The 17,882-nt window shown below is 38.7% G+C and overlaps 1 protein-coding gene across 5 annotated transcripts in view; it reads left to right on the plus strand.

Annotated features, from left to right (window-relative positions):
• Positions 1–17,882, plus strand: part of PPHLN1 (periphilin 1) — a 74,948-nt gene that overhangs the window by 2,901 nt on the left and 54,165 nt on the right. For all 5 annotated transcript variants that reach the window (XM_040551422.1, XM_040551444.1, XM_040551424.1 and 2 more), the window contains 4 exons: positions 2,478–2,525; positions 3,790–3,881; positions 6,508–6,687; positions 7,548–7,609. In XM_040551422.1, coding sequence (XP_040407356.1) covers position 2,525; positions 3,790–3,881; positions 6,508–6,687; positions 7,548–7,609 — 335 coding nt within the window. In that variant the 5' untranslated portion in view covers positions 2,478–2,524. The remainder of the gene's footprint in view (positions 1–2,477; positions 2,526–3,789; positions 3,882–6,507; positions 6,688–7,547; positions 7,610–17,882) is intronic.

Raw genomic sequence — 17,882 nt, forward strand, 5'->3', positions numbered from 1 at the left:
CAATGGGGTTAGGTGTAACAAAAATGGTTACATATTTTTTTAATCTTTGTTTTGGAGCAACTTTGTACTGAGAGAGCAGATAGATCTTAAGCTTTGATTTCTTGAATCCTTGTTAATGAAATATTCTTATATTGATCCTAAAAGTTTTGACACTTCGTGGTTGTTATTAAAGCTGTGTTCTGATTAGGTCACATCATTTAAGAAATGGAAGTTTTTTCTGTAGAACCAGATGAAATGGGTTCAAGGTGATAGAAAATGTGCTTTTCTCTCTTCAAGCATTTTTTTTAGCTTTTTTTTTTTTCTTCTGGTATTTTCAAAAGCATCCTCACTTTATTTCATTGGTCTCAGCTTAAAAACTGTGGTTTTAGTCTTCTCTATAAAATTGTTTTTCTGCCTTTTGTCATTACCAGCATTCTGGACAGTGTGCTTTATAATTGATTCTGTCTGATTTTTTTTTTTCCATTTTATTCCTCAAACTGCAAAATCTCACGTCTGAGATTTTCCTTCCCTCTTCCCTTCTCCATCCTTTCTTGCCTTTCTGTTAATTTCTTGTCTGATATAATTGTGTATATATATATATATATTTTTTTTTTTTCCTTCAGTTTATTGGCTTTTGTGATGGCATATTCTACCTTTTTTCCTTTATTTTTTGGTCAAAATGGTAGTGATAATGCTTGCCAGTTGCAGTATGGTCCCACAGCAGTGATGGACGTGGTCGTGTGTTTATCAGCCATGAAGCAATGAGCATGTCTGTGAATGATGGTGCCTGCTGCCAGTGTTATGTAGTGGGATGTTGGAGGTGGCTTAACTGGCAGAGCAGCGTGGTGTGAAAGCTTGCATCCTGCTTTAATGGCATTTTTCTGACGCGTTGCTTTTTGAACGCTGTGTTCAGTTAACAATTTCAGTAACTGTTACAGGCGGCAGGACACGGACATTGCTTGCATTTTGGCAAATACAGCAGAAAAAAGAAAACAACACAAAACCAATCAAAACAAACAAATGAACAAAAAACAACCCACAAAACAAACAACATCTCTTAAAAGCCACCAGGCACTGTCTTCATCCCGTTGCCAATGTCCCCCCTGGTCTGAAAACCAACTGAGGGTCTCCACCAAGGAATAGCATCCACTTACATGCAGGTGGCACCTCGGACATGGAGGGCTGGCAGCACGGAGCATCCAGGCATAAAGTACCAGTGGTGAGGCATTGAGAGAACCGGTGCACGCAGCTCTTCTGGCGTGGTGATGGTTTTTGTCTTGCCTCTGCTAATACAGTCCCTTCCAGTGTGTTTGAAGTACAGATGTATTCGGTTACTGTCCTTGTAACTCTTGGCAAGGAAGAAAAGAGAGCTGTGCAGGCAGTGAGGAGTAGGGTAAGGACAGATGGGGCACGGTCCAGGGGATGCAAGGAAGAGGGGACGCAGTCTGCCTGAGAAATGTTGATGCCTGCCCAGCCCCTGGCATGCGTTTAAGCATTTAGGTAAAGTCACTGAAGAAGAGAATGAAGAGAGAAGAGATGCAGTTACTGTAAAACCACCAGGAAAAGTGCTTCTGAGGGGTGCACCTGACCAACAAATACAACTGTTGTGAGCAGCTCTTTCAGAATTAGCAGTTGTTGCATGTAGCCCATCTGAGGGGCCCGGGACAACATACCCTCCAGGTCTTACCCTTACCAAAACCAGTACCAGCCCAGCTCTGTTGGTTCAGTCGGCTTTTTATACTCTGTGCCTGCGTCAGACTACTCTTGTGTCTCGGTTATGGGACACACTTAACGTCAAGTCTGTTATAAAATGGGGCGTTTTAAGAAGATGCTCTGATCAGTTTGTATCAATCAATGCTATTGGGAAGGGTCGAAGGCTCTGAAGGGAAAGGCTTACCACAGTTCAGGAAAGAGCTTCTTAATGATTTGCTAAGCAAGTGTTAAAGACAAAGCATGTGTTAAAGCAAACTTTTCATTAACCTCTGGTCACATGCAGTGGAGTGTTATTTTTCTCTCATTATTAATATATTAATATAAATGTGAACACAAAATGAACATAAAATTAATATTAATCATATTAATATTGAAAGACAATTAAATGAAAGTAAGTTAAGTGGATGTATCAGATATTTTCCTGAGTGTTTCTAAGAAAGCAGTTTTGATAATTTCCAGTAACTTCTGCTAATAAATGGAAGAGAAACTGATACTTGAGGTAGTGAGTAAAAGATCGTAATAGGGAAATAAAACTCAGAAACTTTTTCAGAAAGTGTTGTACATATAGTAATTTGTCACAGAAATTTTGTTGGTATTCTAAATTCTCATGTTCATGTTCTTACTTAATTGAGTACAGTGAATACCCTGGACTAATTCAGACAGATTATGGGGTACGGGCAGTTGAAGGATTTCTATTTTAAATGTCTGGTTTACTTACAAGAAATGTACATATGAGCTTGCTTGAATGTTTTTTTTGCTAATTTCAATTTCTTTTCTATTTCTAGGTGATTGAATGGGTCTTCTGAGGCATAGTTGCTGAAACTAACAGAAAAGTGAGTATGCAAGTATTTGTTGTTTTTCACAAAAATTTATAGTTGGCAGTGCTTACCTCTGATTACGGTTAATAAACCCTTTATCTCATTGATTCTTGGCATCTGGAAGAATCCTTATTTTTTATATAGCCTCATAAGACCGTTTCCAGTTGAGTATTTTTCTTTCGTGAAGGTAGATAATGTTTTATATTTCTCCTTTTGAATATGTCCTGCTATTTCTTTTTCGTATGGATTATTTTAATAGCTAGAACCCCTTGTGAAAGGAAACATTGAGAAATGCAATTCTAGCAATTTCTTAACTATTTTCAGCTATATATATATATACTTTTTTTTAACCTTTACAATTGTCAGAAAGGTTTCAGCTCCTTGAGTTTGTGTTGTCTAACACAGCAGAGTCTCTTATGGTGATGGTTTATTTCCACGTGATTTTAGTTACTAATTTTGACTTTGGAAGTCACCATTTTCTGGAAAGAGGAGTTTGTGTGTTCTGCTGGCTTAAAAAAGGAAAAATTTGCTTGTGAAGAATGCATATCATTCATGTATTCAAAACAGAGCTTTGTGCTAGCTGAATGATGTGTCATGTTTTATGCTGTTTCCAGAAGGTCAAGATGATGAAATAATTCGATCAAAATTATATAGGAAAGTAGGAGCTCTGCAGTTTAATAAAGAGGAGTTGAACTCATTTTAAAAAAACAAGTCTTTTTTTCAGCACAGAAATATCAGAATCACTAGAAGGTATGTGTGTATGAATTTACTTCTACAGTTGATATTTGCACTATGTGTAAATCTCAATAGGGTTGTTTATAGTACCCTTAAGTCCGGGATTTATGCTGCGTATACTTCACTAATTTCCAGTTCTTGCCCATGCTGAGTTATTTTGTGAAGAGTGCGTAGCAGAACTCCATATAAACTAAAACAAAAGTTTGTTACAGATCGTGGTTTTATTTACTACAATATCCGACTATTTGAAGTTATATCCATTGACACTTAGAGGCGGTTTATGTTGGCTGTTGGTACTGCAGAGGTTTTGAACAATATTGCCACCAGAATCTTGATTTCTAGTTGCCTTAATTACTTATTAATTATAAATAGATAGATTTACTTTTAAAAGGACCTCAGTTAACAAAAAAAAGGCGTGTACAGAGCTTGTGCATAATTTATTACCTCGGGAGAAGCCAGAGAACCTGTCATTTCTATGCTTACTATCCTTTCATCTATTCATAACAAGTCTGGTTTTGACTAGTTGGATTTTTATTGTCTTTAGTGGCATATCGAAGAGATGAAATGTGGTCTGAAGGACGATACGACTATGAAAGAATTCCAAGAGAACGTCTTCCTCCAAGGATTCATCCTGATGTGAGTATACTATGTTTCTTAAGTATTATACTGTACAGTGACCTGTAATGTAAGGGCAGCATTTAGGCAGTTAATTCCTGGTAAACCTTCACATTTTCCTCTTTGACCTCCAAGTTCAGTTCTTTTCTCATTCATTCAAGTCAACAGTCTAGCAAATACATCTGTAAAGAGATTGTAAGAGGCCTACCAGTTTAAATCTTGTCGTATTTTCCAAATCTATTGGAAGTGGTTTAGAGAATTCATATTTTGATAAAGTGTTTTTTTTACCAGTGTAATTCTTTGTGTAATTAAACATAGGATTTTTAATAACTCGTGGAAAAGCAGAGGCCATACTGTATTTTGTTTTTCTCCAGAAACTTTTTTGTATATTAATACATCTTTGAAGTGATTAAGGGTCATTAAATGACTACTTGCAGTGTTCTTCTTGTCACCGATGCATCTTTTTATTACTATGGTATAAAAGCAAATGTTTATAGGAAACGTTGAAAATACATACTTGCTAAAGAAATTGTTTTGTGGAGTCATGTCAGGAAAATGATTGCCAAAAGGTGTAGATGGAAATCTTATTTTGTAGGCCTGGAGACTATATGTTATGCCTGTAAAAACAAATGCAAAGGTTATGCTTGCTCTTCTGTAGAATAACTTCAGAATGCTTTTAGAAAATATCTGTGCCAAAGAATCAGGTGAAATTACTTTTTTTTCCCCTCTACGTCTGAAGTCTAAAGAAGAGACAGAACGGTTCGCAGTTTTGTCATTTTGAGCTATTATGGTTTAAATAGAACTTTAAGAATACTTTTTAATATTTCTGTCTACATGCTGTGCAGTATATGTTTTGCAAAATAAAATTTCATCTATGCCTGTTTTTCTGATGTTTAATTACCTTATAACTTGGTATAATAATGTAGCTAACTTAGCATAATTTCTGGGTTCCCTCTGCCATATTTTTAGCTTGTTTTTTAGGAAGCAAGCCACCACTGGTAACTAGCTTTGCTGTTTTCTCCATTGATCAGTGTATTAATGCTTGGCTTCTCTGATATTTCTAATGCTCTTCACAGGCAACAACAAAGTTTCTGCATTTTCAGCAAACTAGAAATCAGATAAGTTGCTAGAGGGTATTTAGTCAGATGCTTCTCCACTAAATTTATCAGTAATAGAATATGAGGAAAGACAGAATATATTTTCACAGTTTTTTTCTTTAAAATCAATATTTGGCTTGACTAACACATTGCTAATTTAATTTATCCATTTTGGCGGTGATATTTCTGAATTCCATTAATCTTTCAGGTTGTCCAGGGAAAAAGCATGGTGTATACATTATGGAATTTTATTTTAAAAGTTAAAACGTGTGATGTAGTCTTCTGTATTGGTCTTAGATGGCAAGGTTTTGTTAGCATGTGGGCTGCAGGGTTGGTCTTTAAGAGGAGGTACCAGGAGCTGCCCTGTGTCAGATCAGAGCCGGCTCCAAAAGGGACCTGCTGCTGGCCAGAGCCAAGCCAGTGGGTGGCACTGGTTGGGCCTCTGGGAGAGCAGATTTAGGAAAGGGAAGAAAAAACCAAACTGCTATACAACAGCAGCAGGGAGAGCAAGGAGTGAGAAAACGTGAGAGAAGCAGCCCTGCAGCCCCCCAGGTCAGTGCAGCAGGAGGGCAGGAGGTGCTCCATGCACGCAGCAGCAGTTCCCCTGCGGCCTGTGGAGAGGCCCCTGGTGGAGCAGGCTGTCCCCCTGCAGCCCATGGGTCCCACATGGAGCAGATCTCCACGCTGCAGCCCCCCCGTGGAGGAGCCCCCGGTGGAGCAGGTGGATGTGGCCTGGAGGAGGCTGCGGCCCATGGAGAGCCCCCGCAGGAGCAGGCCCCGGGCCGGAGCTGCAGCCCGTGGAGAGGAGCCCCCGCAGGAGCAGGGGGTCTGGGGGGAGCTGCCGCCCGTGGGGGACCCGTGCTGGAGCAGTTTGCTCCTGGGGGATGGACCCCGTGGTACGGAGCCAGGTGGGAGCAGTTCTTGAAGAGCTGCTGCCTGTGGGCAGCCCCCGCAGGCTCAGTTTGGGAAGGACGGCATCCCGTGGGGGGGACCCCACGTGGAGCAGGGGCAGAGAGTGACCGTGAAGGAGCGGTGGAGACGAAGCTTCAGGGACTGACCGCAGCCCCCATTCCCCTGCGCTGCTTGGCAATGGGGAGGAAGTAGAAGATGGTGGATGTGGAGGAAGGTGTTTTTAGTTTGCTTTCAGTTCTCACTGCTCTAGCCTGTTATGAATAGGCAATGAATTACATTAATCTCCCTTATTGACTTATGCTGGGTCTGTTTTGCCCATGTCAGTAATCGGTGAGCAATCTCCCTGTCCTTATCTCAACCTAAGAGCTTTTTTTTTTTCTCCCACATTATATTTTCTCCTCTTGTTTTGTTGTAATTAAACTTGCAATGCCTAAAGATTGCATCGGAATAGTGTCCAATTAAATACAAGTTATTCCACTATCAGTCTGTCGTGACTTTTTATGGTGTTCCCCCGTGCTTATTTCAGCTTTGAGATTATCACAGTCCACTGTTTAGAAATAACATATTGTTTTTACTCTTGTGTATTCACTATAGATTTCCACATGTTAAAAACAATATGACTTTGTTTTGTGGTTTAGGATGATTACCATCGAGTAGTAAACATTGTGCCCAAGAAACCACCGCTGCTTGACAGACCTGGAGAAGGGAGTTACAGTCGGTATGACGATTACAGCCATGTTGAGTACAGGGACTATGAAGAGGGTCGCAGTTTTGCCCATGAACGAAGAAGTGGCCCACCACACCGAGGCGTGCATAAGGTGATTCTTCTCCTGTGACTATGATGTTTGTCACCTTATAAAGGTTTGAATGCTGAACAATTATTTTTTTTTTCAGACAGAACATTGCTGGTTTTGCTACTTCATACTTTTATGCAGTTACTGTGCCTCTAAGATTTCAGTGATGATACTGTAATAAGTGTTTGCTGCTTTTTGTGTTTCCTAGCTACTGTATGGGCTTGAAAACGATCCTTTGTCCAGGTCTATGGGGAGCTCAGAGTCTGAACTGGGAAAACAGGAGTAGCCAGAAGTCCTGTGTAATGTGGTGCAAAGTTACCTGGATGACTAGAAGAACGATAGCAAAATCTTGTGTATAACAAGTGCTCACACATGACTTGTTGAATGTTTTCTACCTAGCATTCTAATTTACAAAGTTGTTAACTTATTTAAATTCTGCCATGATGCTGATTTTTTTTTTTCAATAGCTACTCAAACACAAACTTTGTGATCGCTTTGAAAGGTCATTACTGTGAGTCCACCAACCCAGCTGTTTGAAATTCTGTAATTCTAAGCTAGTGATGAGAATTTATATTTCATTGAGGAAATTTATATTTTAAAAGCAGAGCCCATTTATATGGTTTGGACATTTTTGTACCATACAAAATACAACAAATTTTTGTTTTGTATGGCATCTCAAAGTTGCTCTTTTTATCAATGATAGAGGAAGAAAATAGGAGTGGGGCCGAGTGGATAAACTGAGAGGAAATCTTTCCGTGAATGATACTCTCTTAGCTCATTAAATGCTTTGGTTCTGCAGTAAAAATAAGTACCATTTGGAAACATTGTATTTGACATCTGTTGCTGAGATACGCTTCAAACAACTGTTTCTGTACGTTTTGCAGGATGAATCAGGATACAGATGGCCAAGGGATGATCATTCTATGAGTCGGCAGCCTGAATACAGGTATTTTATAAAACTTTACAGCAATGCCATGCGTAGGAAGGTTTGGGGGCTGTCTGTTCCAATCCCCTACTCAGAGTAATTTCTGTTTGAAACAGAACGATCAAAATGATCAAGGCTTGTTCAGCTAAGTTTTGAATTTTAAAACTGTGGTGGGAAGGTGTTTTGTTTTTTTTTTTTTTTTTTTTTTAGATATTGAATGTTGTGAATGTTGCTTAACTGCAAGGGTATTGTTCAGGTTCTCCTTCCCTAAACTGTCTCAGCATATTTGGTTGAAACAGCATGTTAGTGATGTGCACATGCTGTCATTCTATCTGAGCTATTGGAATGTACCTAAATGCCTGCTCTGAATATCAATATGCTGTTGTTGCATCTGTTAGAAACCCGCCGATCTATTCGGGTTTCCCATTATTTCCCTAGTAAAAAACAGTTAAAAAGCTACTTTCACATCTTTGCTACCCCAGTCTGTTAAATAAAATACAAACTGTTTATGTTACAAATTTAATGTACATGTGCATAGGGATATATAAATATCACTACCTGCAGGAAAAAGGTTAAGTAAGTGTTACGTTTTAATAATCTTTGTCTTATGGAGATAGTCTCACAAAAGCCTGTTCCAACCTGTAGATATATTCAGATCAGCCTCTCTTTGAAGCTAGGAGATGTTCGTGTACTTATGCTTAAATGCAGAAACAGAGAAGAGTTCCTGTTGTATGAATTTGTCATTCTGTAATTTAATTGACAGTTTATTCTTTAGAATTTTCCTTAATTAACCTTACTGTTTGTTTTTGCTCAGATAATGACATCAAAACTGTCATAACACTTGCTGTGACTATGTAGAACATTTTTCTTTGTTATCAAAACAGTTTGTAGAGTAGAGCAGTGGGAATGATAGGGATATGGGAAAGGATGTCTGCGGAAGTGACAGATGATAGTGGAAAAGTGTTTTCTGGTTATATTGTTTTGAGATACAAATAAAATAAATGACACAGAAGTCTATTTTAATATTTGTTTAGTAAGGATAGGACGTGTAATGATAATATCTTTAAGATGTTAAAAATTACTTGCTTGGGACTGCAAGTAATTTAGTGCATCTACCTAGTCAGTCACACTCTTTGTACGACTTAGAGATGACTTAGAGAATTCTTTGGTCTGTCTAATGTTTGCTTCAGTGACTGCAGTACTTTGAGGCCAAACGGAAAGACACCCGAACCATTTAAAATCTTGCTGAGGTGGATAGTGGGTAAATGCAGTTCACCATATCCTTGTTCTGACCTTCCTGTTTTCTTAGCTGGACTGATGAGCAGGTATTAATACAATTAATACATTTAATACAGTTAATTTCTGTGACCAATTTTTAGTCTGTACCTCAGGTTCCCATCTATGAAATGTAAGGAATAGTATTAAACAGTAGGGCGGTTAACATGCATGTGTCTGCAATGCAGTTTGATATGGGATTTTTTTGATATGATAAATAAGGATAGTGTTACACTCAAATTATATGGACAAGGGTGAAACTCACTGTAAATATAAAGACAAGAATTAATTGTTAGTGTATATTTCCGTTGTATAATGGAAATATTAGCAGTCTAAGAATCATTAATAGTTCAAATTTAATTATTACGGGAAGAATAAGTCTGTGCAGAAGAAGTTAAATAGTAACAGTTTTAGGTGTTGTTATTGCATGCACAGTTCTTAGTTTCTTAACCTTTCTTCACCTGCTCCTTTGTGCATGAATGATGGTGGTCAAACAGTGAATTGTCAGCATCTTTACTCCTGTGCAGGGAGGAGTTGATGTTGGTGGCTTAGGCTTCACCCTAAGATGCACCTGGGATCACTTTGTCAACAGGGTTTTATGTCTTTGCTTGTGTTTTTTTTTGTTTTTTTCATTGGTCTACAGCACCCCATTACAGCCAAATTTGTCATATATGTTGCCACATATATATATTAGTGTCCTGGCTTTGGCTGGGATAGAGTTAATTTTCTTCACAGTAGCTAGTATGGTGCTGTGTTTTGGATTTAGGATGAAAATAATGGTGATAACACATGGCTGTTTAAATTGCTGCAGAGCAGGACATGAACGGATCAAGGACTTCTTGCTGGTGGGGCAGCACGAGAAGCACAGGAGGCTGGGGGTGCACAAGGAGCTGGGAGGGGACGCAGCCAGGACAGCTGACCCAAATGGACAAAAGGGATGTCCCGTACCATATGGGATGGTTAAAGCTGGGGTAAAGGAGGAGGTGGGGGCATGTTCGGAGTGATGGGATTTGTCTTCCTAAGGACCCATTGGGCGTGATGAGCCCTGCTTTCCTGGGGATGGCTGAACACCTGCCTGCCGATGGGAAGTAATGCATGAATTCCCTGTTGTGCTTGTATGCACAGCCGAGTGATCTTTCTCTGTCTCAGCCCATGAGCGCTCACACTTTGACCTTTGCGATTCTCTTCCCCCACGCCGCTGAGGTGGGGAAGTGAGCAGGTGGCTGTGTGGGGCTGAGCTGCCTGCCAGGGTTGAACCACAACAGGTAGATGCTCTTTTGCTCGTTCCTTTTGTTACCCCTAAAACCAGTGTTGTTCGTTTGGCCATTTGTGAGTACTTTGCAGCCCAGGAGTCTCCAGTGCCAGGCTCCCATCTCTTATCATCCCATGACTGTCTTTCTGAATGCCATGTCCCGTGTTTCCACTTCTTAAGGTGTCTGCTCTTGTAGCAGGCCCACTACATCATCGCGTTAGTTGGAAATACCTCATTCTACGTAGAATAACTCTTCCTTCTGCTGTCTGCATAAAGCTATGTTTGTACCATTAAAGAAAAAAAAAGGTAAACGTTAGCTATAGACACCTGGTCAGTTAGAAAAGTTGCTGTTAAAGCTTCGTATACTGTAACACCTTTGTATGCTATAAGGGTCTGTGTGCACAGGACTTCTCTCAAAACTGTGTTCTTAGGGCTAGAAGCAATTGTAAAGGGTTTTGAAAGGTAGTAAGTGTTCTTTGGAAACCTGTGTAAAAATTCTTATATCTTTCCCTCTTACTTTAGAACACAACAAACAGGAAAAAGACCCCCCAAAAAAAGGGGAGGGGAGGACACAAAAGTGAGTTAATGCCAGGCAGCTTATTTTTACATAGAACAAGAGTGGCACCCAGTGGTCAAAAAGATTGTCTTAAATGCTTCCTGATTCCTGCCATTTAAAATGCAAGGATAAAATGTCAGCTCATTTTGCAGGCTTCAGTAACGTGTTAGTGGTAGTCCCATCTTATTCTTTCTCAGAGGTTTCAGAGTGTCTGACTGTCACACAGCTGTGCTACGGAAGAACTTCACAGACGTATTTGGTTCAGTTGAGCTTATGTATTTTCAGTTGAATGAAGCCTTACTGATTTATTATGTAAATACGCTTTATGTCAGCAGTCTGCTTGTACAGAAGAGCACGGGAATAGTAAATACCCTTAAATGTCAAATTCTGTGATCAGACTGCTCAACACTTCCAGCATTATGTGCTTGGTAATAGTTAGGTTTTTTCTCATATTGCACATACTGAACTGTAGTGGATCTCAACAGAGTAAATCAAAGTACAGTACTTGGTATGTTTCATCTCATTCAGTGAAAAAGCTAACTTGTGTTTCAAAGACATTCGCACTATAAAACCCAAGATTCAGAAATTATTGTATGGGGAAATGCTTGGATGTGATAAAGATACTTTGTGTAAGTTTCTGTGGAGTATGTATAAATGGTGCTTTTTTTTCTTTTTTTTCTCTTTGAGGTAGTAAAAGGAGATGTAAGATTACTTTAACCTGAAATATTTAAAAATAAAATTTAAAAAAATTGCATGGAATGTGGGTAGGCCATAGTACAAAGTGAGGTTTGTAAAACTAAAGACACTCAGGAGACTTGTAAAGTTAATGGGTTTTTGTAGTCAGTACTGTTACTATGAATTCTAAAAAAGAATAGGTCTTTTATTGACATAAATAATCAATTGGAGTTTTCTTGAGTATTTTTAAAAACTCATTCAGCAGCTAAAAGTGTGCTGTAAGAAACTGTCAGTATTACGTTTAGCATTTCCTCTTTAAGCATTAATCATTTGCACTTTCCTGCTTTGATTTTTTTTGGCAGTTTAACTGTCAAAAAGTAGTTTCTGGTCTCTTGCTCTTTCTGTTTTTGTTCCCCCTCTCCTCTTCCTTTGATGAAAAGCATTACTTGATATTCTCCCAAAGTAGAAGAGGCTGCTTGTTTGGAAAATCAAAAACCTTTAAATGGTGCAGTGTTTGGGGGTGTGTGTGGAAGCTTCCTATACTAAAGAAAGAGTTTTAAAAAATTTCTTTTATTCTTTCCTCAAGCTTCTTGCCTTTTCCTTAAATAAATAAGTAAATAAAGAGGATGTGCTTGCTTACGTTACAATCATAACGTGTAAGCCATAGTATGTCAGCTGACCAGCAGCAATTCTCCATGAGTGACGAGGATTGCTAAGGGTCTTCAGCTTGGCTTAGCTGTATTTTTCTTCTTGCCTTTTTCTTTCTTACCCAGTTATGCTCTGGTTTCTAAGCAGCTGTTGTTTGCCCGTAATCCGCCACTGAGCAGAGCATTACTGGTGCTTTTGCCCTTTTCTGGACCGTTCAGTTCTGTAGAGCTGTTGGCTCTGTTTTCTACCATGCTCCATGAATAGTTCTCATGCTGATGTGACTTCTTTATGGTTATACCTTTTTTATATGTAAAAATAATTTGGAGGATCTGCTGGGCGGAGGCTTCCGGATGAGTTTCTAGCCCTCTTTCTCCTGGGCTGATCAGAAAGGGATTCTTACTGGATTTCTGAACCGCAGGAACTGATGTAAGATTTGTAACCTTGCAGTCACAATTTGGTTTGAAGTTGTGTGCCTCTTGGTGCAAGCCTAGCTGGCATGTATGAAGAATTGTACATCAAAGCAGAGCGTCTTAGTGTGCCGAGCAGAGAATTATCTGTGTATGTGATGGCAGTCGTAATGTCTTGATTGCTGATGCTATGAGAATTGTGAAACTAGGAGAGGAGTAGAGATCAAATAACTGTATGAACAAGTCACGTGTTATCTTTTACTGATGTTGATCACTCTTCTGGGGCTGTGTTATTACTTGTCTTTCATGATATATCAAACTCATTTATTCAGAGCACTCAAAGAAGTTATTTCCATGCATGTCAGATCTTTGCAGAAGTATGCATTGAAGAACTCCAGGGTTCCAGTTCTTCTGTACAGCCCTCGTAACAATGGATTTCACATACGTGTACATTATTATAAAATGAGATGAACTGTTCTGTCTGAAATGCTTTAGAAGATGTTAGCTGCTGTTTAATCACACCAAATTTTAATCCTTTAGACCGTTCAGAGTATTACTTCATTCTTTTTTCCAGCCACGCTGAGTTCATAGACTTCAACTATGCAAAACTTGGCAACTTAAGATGGGCAAGACTCATCTTCAAAGAGAAACGACAAAATAACGCGCTTGTAAATCTGAGCTATACAAACATTAAATTTTAAGATTTAAAATTATCTGAGTTCCAGATTTTCTGAAAATAAGGATTGCTGTATTTGTAGACAGAGTATTCTGCGTCAGTAGTAATGGTGTTTCATATAATACAGAAGCGACTCGCACAGAAAACTGAGCATCTCCTCTCTAGTTGTTGTTATGAACATGTTTTCCTGTGTTAATGAAGGCAACTTGCAACTTGAACTCCATCTTTTTTTTCCATGTTTTCCTTTTCCATCTACTGTGTGAAATCAAGAAGTAATCCTAGTCCAGTCCTTAATACTAATGCATTTGTGTACATAAAACAGATCTTCTGATCTGTGGATCGTACAAGAAATACTTTGTAATTAGTAGAAATACTAAACAACAACAACAAAAAAGTAATTTTGATGCTAGAAATGAAATAAAACTGTGTGGCAAAGGGTTGAAAATTCATTTTAAACAATTAGCGATCTCTGAACAACTGGGATTCACCAGTCAGTTCTGTATTGTGTTTTAGAAATCTTTTAAATCAGTGTCACTTTACCTTTCCTCTTTTTTTTTCGAACGTTAAGCTTCCAGTTATCTCTGCGGAGTAGTAAAGTATTATATAGCCCAATTTATAGACACAAACCTTCACAGTGAGATTGTGTTTACTGAAGTTCATGGAGAAAATTGGTAGCGAAGTGGGAGATAGAAGTACAGCAGTCGTGTTTTTCTGCTCTCTGCCTGAACTGCTGTTCCGTTTGGTGACTCTCTCCTTGCAGGTGCAGTATGCGATGATAGGATGTTCCAGAGGAGTGACCTAAAGCTTGTACATTTAAAAAAAAAAAAAAAGTGTCCTTGGGCAAGAGTGGTCATTTTAAACCAAAACCTTTGACAAGAGAATCTCCAGATAGAAGCTAAAGGTCACTAGCATTCTCTTAATAAAGCAGGATTTAATATTGAGGATTCTGCAAGAGGTGTTTTTCGAGATGTAGAACAAGGCACTCACCTTTACATTATCAGCTTTCTATTACGAGGGGTAGCTTATTGCTTTGTCCCCTGTAAGTATTCTTTAGTGAACGAAGTGGAACAGTGAAACTGTTTAAATACTTTGTACTCATTTAAAGCAGCATATTGTATTGTGGGAGGTCTTCAGGCTTTGGATTTAGACTTTCTTGTGAAGTGAACCGATCTTTGTCCTGCTTATAGGAGAGAACTTAACCAAAGGGATTTATGAGATGGTGCTAAAAATGTACATAAGTCCGTTGTTCTGCTGCAATATTTGACAAGTCTTAAGGGACGCCATACAAGGACCTCATTCTTTATTAAAAAACACGTGTGGAGGGAAATAAATATGGCAGCCACCCAAAGAAAATGGTCTTGCTTTGACGGAGATTGATAAGTCAAGTTCTAATCATATTCATTAGCACATGCTTTAAAAAAAAAAAAGTAAAAAATTTCTGCCAGAACATTCAAGCTCTCAGGCATTCACAACCTACCGGAGTAACTTGCGCTTATTCATATACGAAGTTTCAGTTTCCTTACAATAGGTCATTGTGGCAGGTTGGTTATACCTGTCTGCAACTCCAGGCAAGGACTTGTTTGTCAAAATCTACTTCAGAAGACCCATTGTGTTAGGCTGCTAGCTGAAGTATTTTACCTTAGCTTAGGATTTTTTGAGAGGGAGGAATTGATTTTTTTGGAACAAGATAATAGGTAATAGATAAGTTAAAAGTAGGTTCCAGTTTACAGCTCATATTTAATAACATCGCATTACACTACATATCTTACACAGCAGTCTTAACAGTTCAGTAGTTAAGATGTTTGGGATGTTTTCTGCTTCACCATCTTTTTAGCTCTTTTGCGATGGGGACAACTGATTTCTTTGCAAACTGAGACTTATGTTTGATAATTTTATTTATTTATTTTTGGTTACTTGGCCAAAATTATATACCTCTGAATGCATTATGAATCCTTTAGGTTTCTTTGGACCACAGGTGTTTATTTTGGATGGATTTTAAGAACTTGTTTCTTCTTATGCAGCTATCACTTAGCCAGAACAGGGCAGTTTCAAAACACTGCATTTAGTTAAGAACTGTTTAGAACTGTGCACTATTGTAGGCCAGTGCAATTGAAGGGAGGAAGGTTTCAATTCAAACAAACCTGTTCGTTGGACAAGGTTTCAGTCGTAGAATTTTTCTGCCCCAATCCTACAGTGTAAAAGTATGGGGAAGAGGTAAAAACTCCTTGTATTTTAACTGGATGTTTTTGTGTGTTTCAGCTAATTCTGGGACTGTTCTATAAGGTGAATGTTGACTTTGCTATCAGCTATTAGAAGTTGTCGATTGGTTGCTTTTCATTTTTAAATATTTTTATTTGCACAATTGTTGACTGCAATTTTTGTTAAAGACCTGTTTTCTCCTATTTGATGGAAGAGTTTTTCATTCCAGTTGTGAAAGAGACGTTCTCTTTCAAAAATTACCTGTTGATAATCGTGTTCCTCTTCAGGGGACCTGAAGAACTCTGACTTAATTGCCTGTGCAATTTCCAGCTCACGTTGAGGCAGTGGTGATGGTGGTGGGGTGTCAAACTTTCGTGTCATATGTGCTATAATGATCATTTAGTTTCTTTTTCTTTTAATCATTTCTCCTGATGAGCTTCTGAGGTCAACTCCTCAACCATGACCCTGCAAGCTCCTGTAGGAGTTTGAGCTGTGATTTTCCTCCTGGCTGTTGGGAGAGTCCTTTGACTGGTGTTGGTAATAGAGAGGTCTGGCTGCTGTACTTAGGTTTGGAGTGAGGTCATGGGAGCTTCATTTTTTCTGATCAAAACACTTCAAAGTTGGTCGTGTGTGGGAATTGTTAAATTAGCAGAGTTTCCCACCAGCTGATTTTTTTTTTGCCAGGCTTGTGATTATACAACCTCTTGTGGTAGGTCTTACCCTTTATATGAAATTTAGAACAGCTCTAAGTCGTTGATTTAATTTCTGCTGAGAGCCATAAGGGAAAACCGTGTGAGCTTTTTTTCAAAAAGCATTATTACAAGTGGGTGATTTCAGAAGCATTTGGACAATGCTCTCAGACATGTAGTCTGATTTTTTTTGGGTGGTTGTTTGGGGACCCAGGAGTTGGACTCTGATCCTTGTGGGTCCCTTCCAACTCAGATACTCTTATGATTCTGCACGTATGGTATTTCATATACTTTGATGGTCCCTTGAAATGTTTCAGTTACTTTTAAATATGGTCTCTATGTTGTGACTCTGAGGGCTGACAAAGTATTCTTTGGACTAAAGACAGGTAGTCATAATCTTGTCAAGGAAAGTTTTGATGTGTTTAAAAACCCACTCTGAATTATTGCTGAATGAAGAACACCTAGGTAGTAAATTAACTTGTAATTATTTGATTGACAGCCATTAAACACTCCAAAATTGGTAACAATGAAGTTACAGGTTCTCATCGTGGTGGTTCTCAAGTGCTATCGTGTTTATACAGCTTGCTTTTGATCTAATGAAATGCTGTATTTTAAGGAACTATGGCTTCTTGTGTGGACAACTGTTCCCCGCTGTGGTTTTTGTAAGGCCCTACATTAGCATATGAAATTGGTGTCATCACTTACATTTGTAACAGTGCCTATAGCTGTTTACTGTAGCTATTAGTAACTATGTTATGATAAGGAAAAAATCAGTAACGTGTTCAAATTCAGTTACATTTTGAAACAGCAGTGATTTGTTACCTCAAACTAGTCACCTTTCTGAAAAAAGAATTTTTATTTTTTTTAAATCAGTGATGTTTACATACTGCTAATGAACTGTCAGGAGACCCTCTGTTTATGACGTATGACAGGGCAACGTGCCCAAAGATGAGCTTATGTACCTGTACGCTTAAGATCTTGGGTAGCACCTCACTTCAAAGAAGGCTTTTTAAAACCAAGCCCGTCTGCTCCGGTTTTAAAGCTATCGTTATAATCAGGTGGGAGATGGTATGAAGCTAGCAAGTTAAAGCCCTGTTGGGAAATAACGAGGCAAACTCCCAAGGATAGGACTTGATTATTCTGGAAGGGCTTCCTAACAAATATGTTGAAAAACAGCCAGGAACTGAGAAACAGTGGGGAGGGAAAGAGGTGGGAGTCTCCCTTCGAGTCCAGGCAGCTACTGTTAGGTTGGGCATCTATCGAAGTCATTTTGACAACCAGCTAACAAATTGGCTTTATGCATGTAGTCATGTCTTTCTCAGGATGGGGGAAATGTTGTCACAGAGGAGTTGTACATAATTTCTCTGAAGATAAATGCTTCATCTGATAGGTTCCAAGGACTTGTTTGTTACATTTGGTACATACTAAATGTTTAGGGGAATTTAATTCCCATTGAGAGAGGGTGGGAATACCAGAAGGAGCTTTGCCTAGATGCTGTTTCTTTACATGAATACGAGCTGCCCTTTTTCCCCCCCTTAAAATAAGCAATGAAATGTGTTGTAAATTTCGGTAGAGGAGAGTAAATACAAACAAATTTGGTGCTATTAACAGTAGAGGCATCCTTTTGTTAAGGATATTGCTGCAAAGAGAAAGTTCTTGATAGAACGTTTCCACCTGCTGTTGACAGTCTGTTACAATCTACGAATGAGGAAAAGCTCGTTAATAAAGCAACTCCATGATCTCATGCCACTGGTATTATTTCTAAAATGTGTTGATATTTTTGTATGCTAACAAGTTATTCTTAATGTTAGTCTTGATGTCTATTCCTGATATATATTTGCATAACCATATAAGGTTCTTTCCCTTGTATACGAAGCTTTGTAATATTAGTTTTGAGTCGGTAACGAATGCTTTTGT

The sequence above is a fragment of the Cygnus olor genome, chromosome 1 (genome assembly GCF_009769625.2).
Source record: "Cygnus olor isolate bCygOlo1 chromosome 1, bCygOlo1.pri.v2, whole genome shotgun sequence".
NCBI classification, from domain to species: Eukaryota; Metazoa; Chordata; class Aves; order Anseriformes; family Anatidae; genus Cygnus; species Cygnus olor.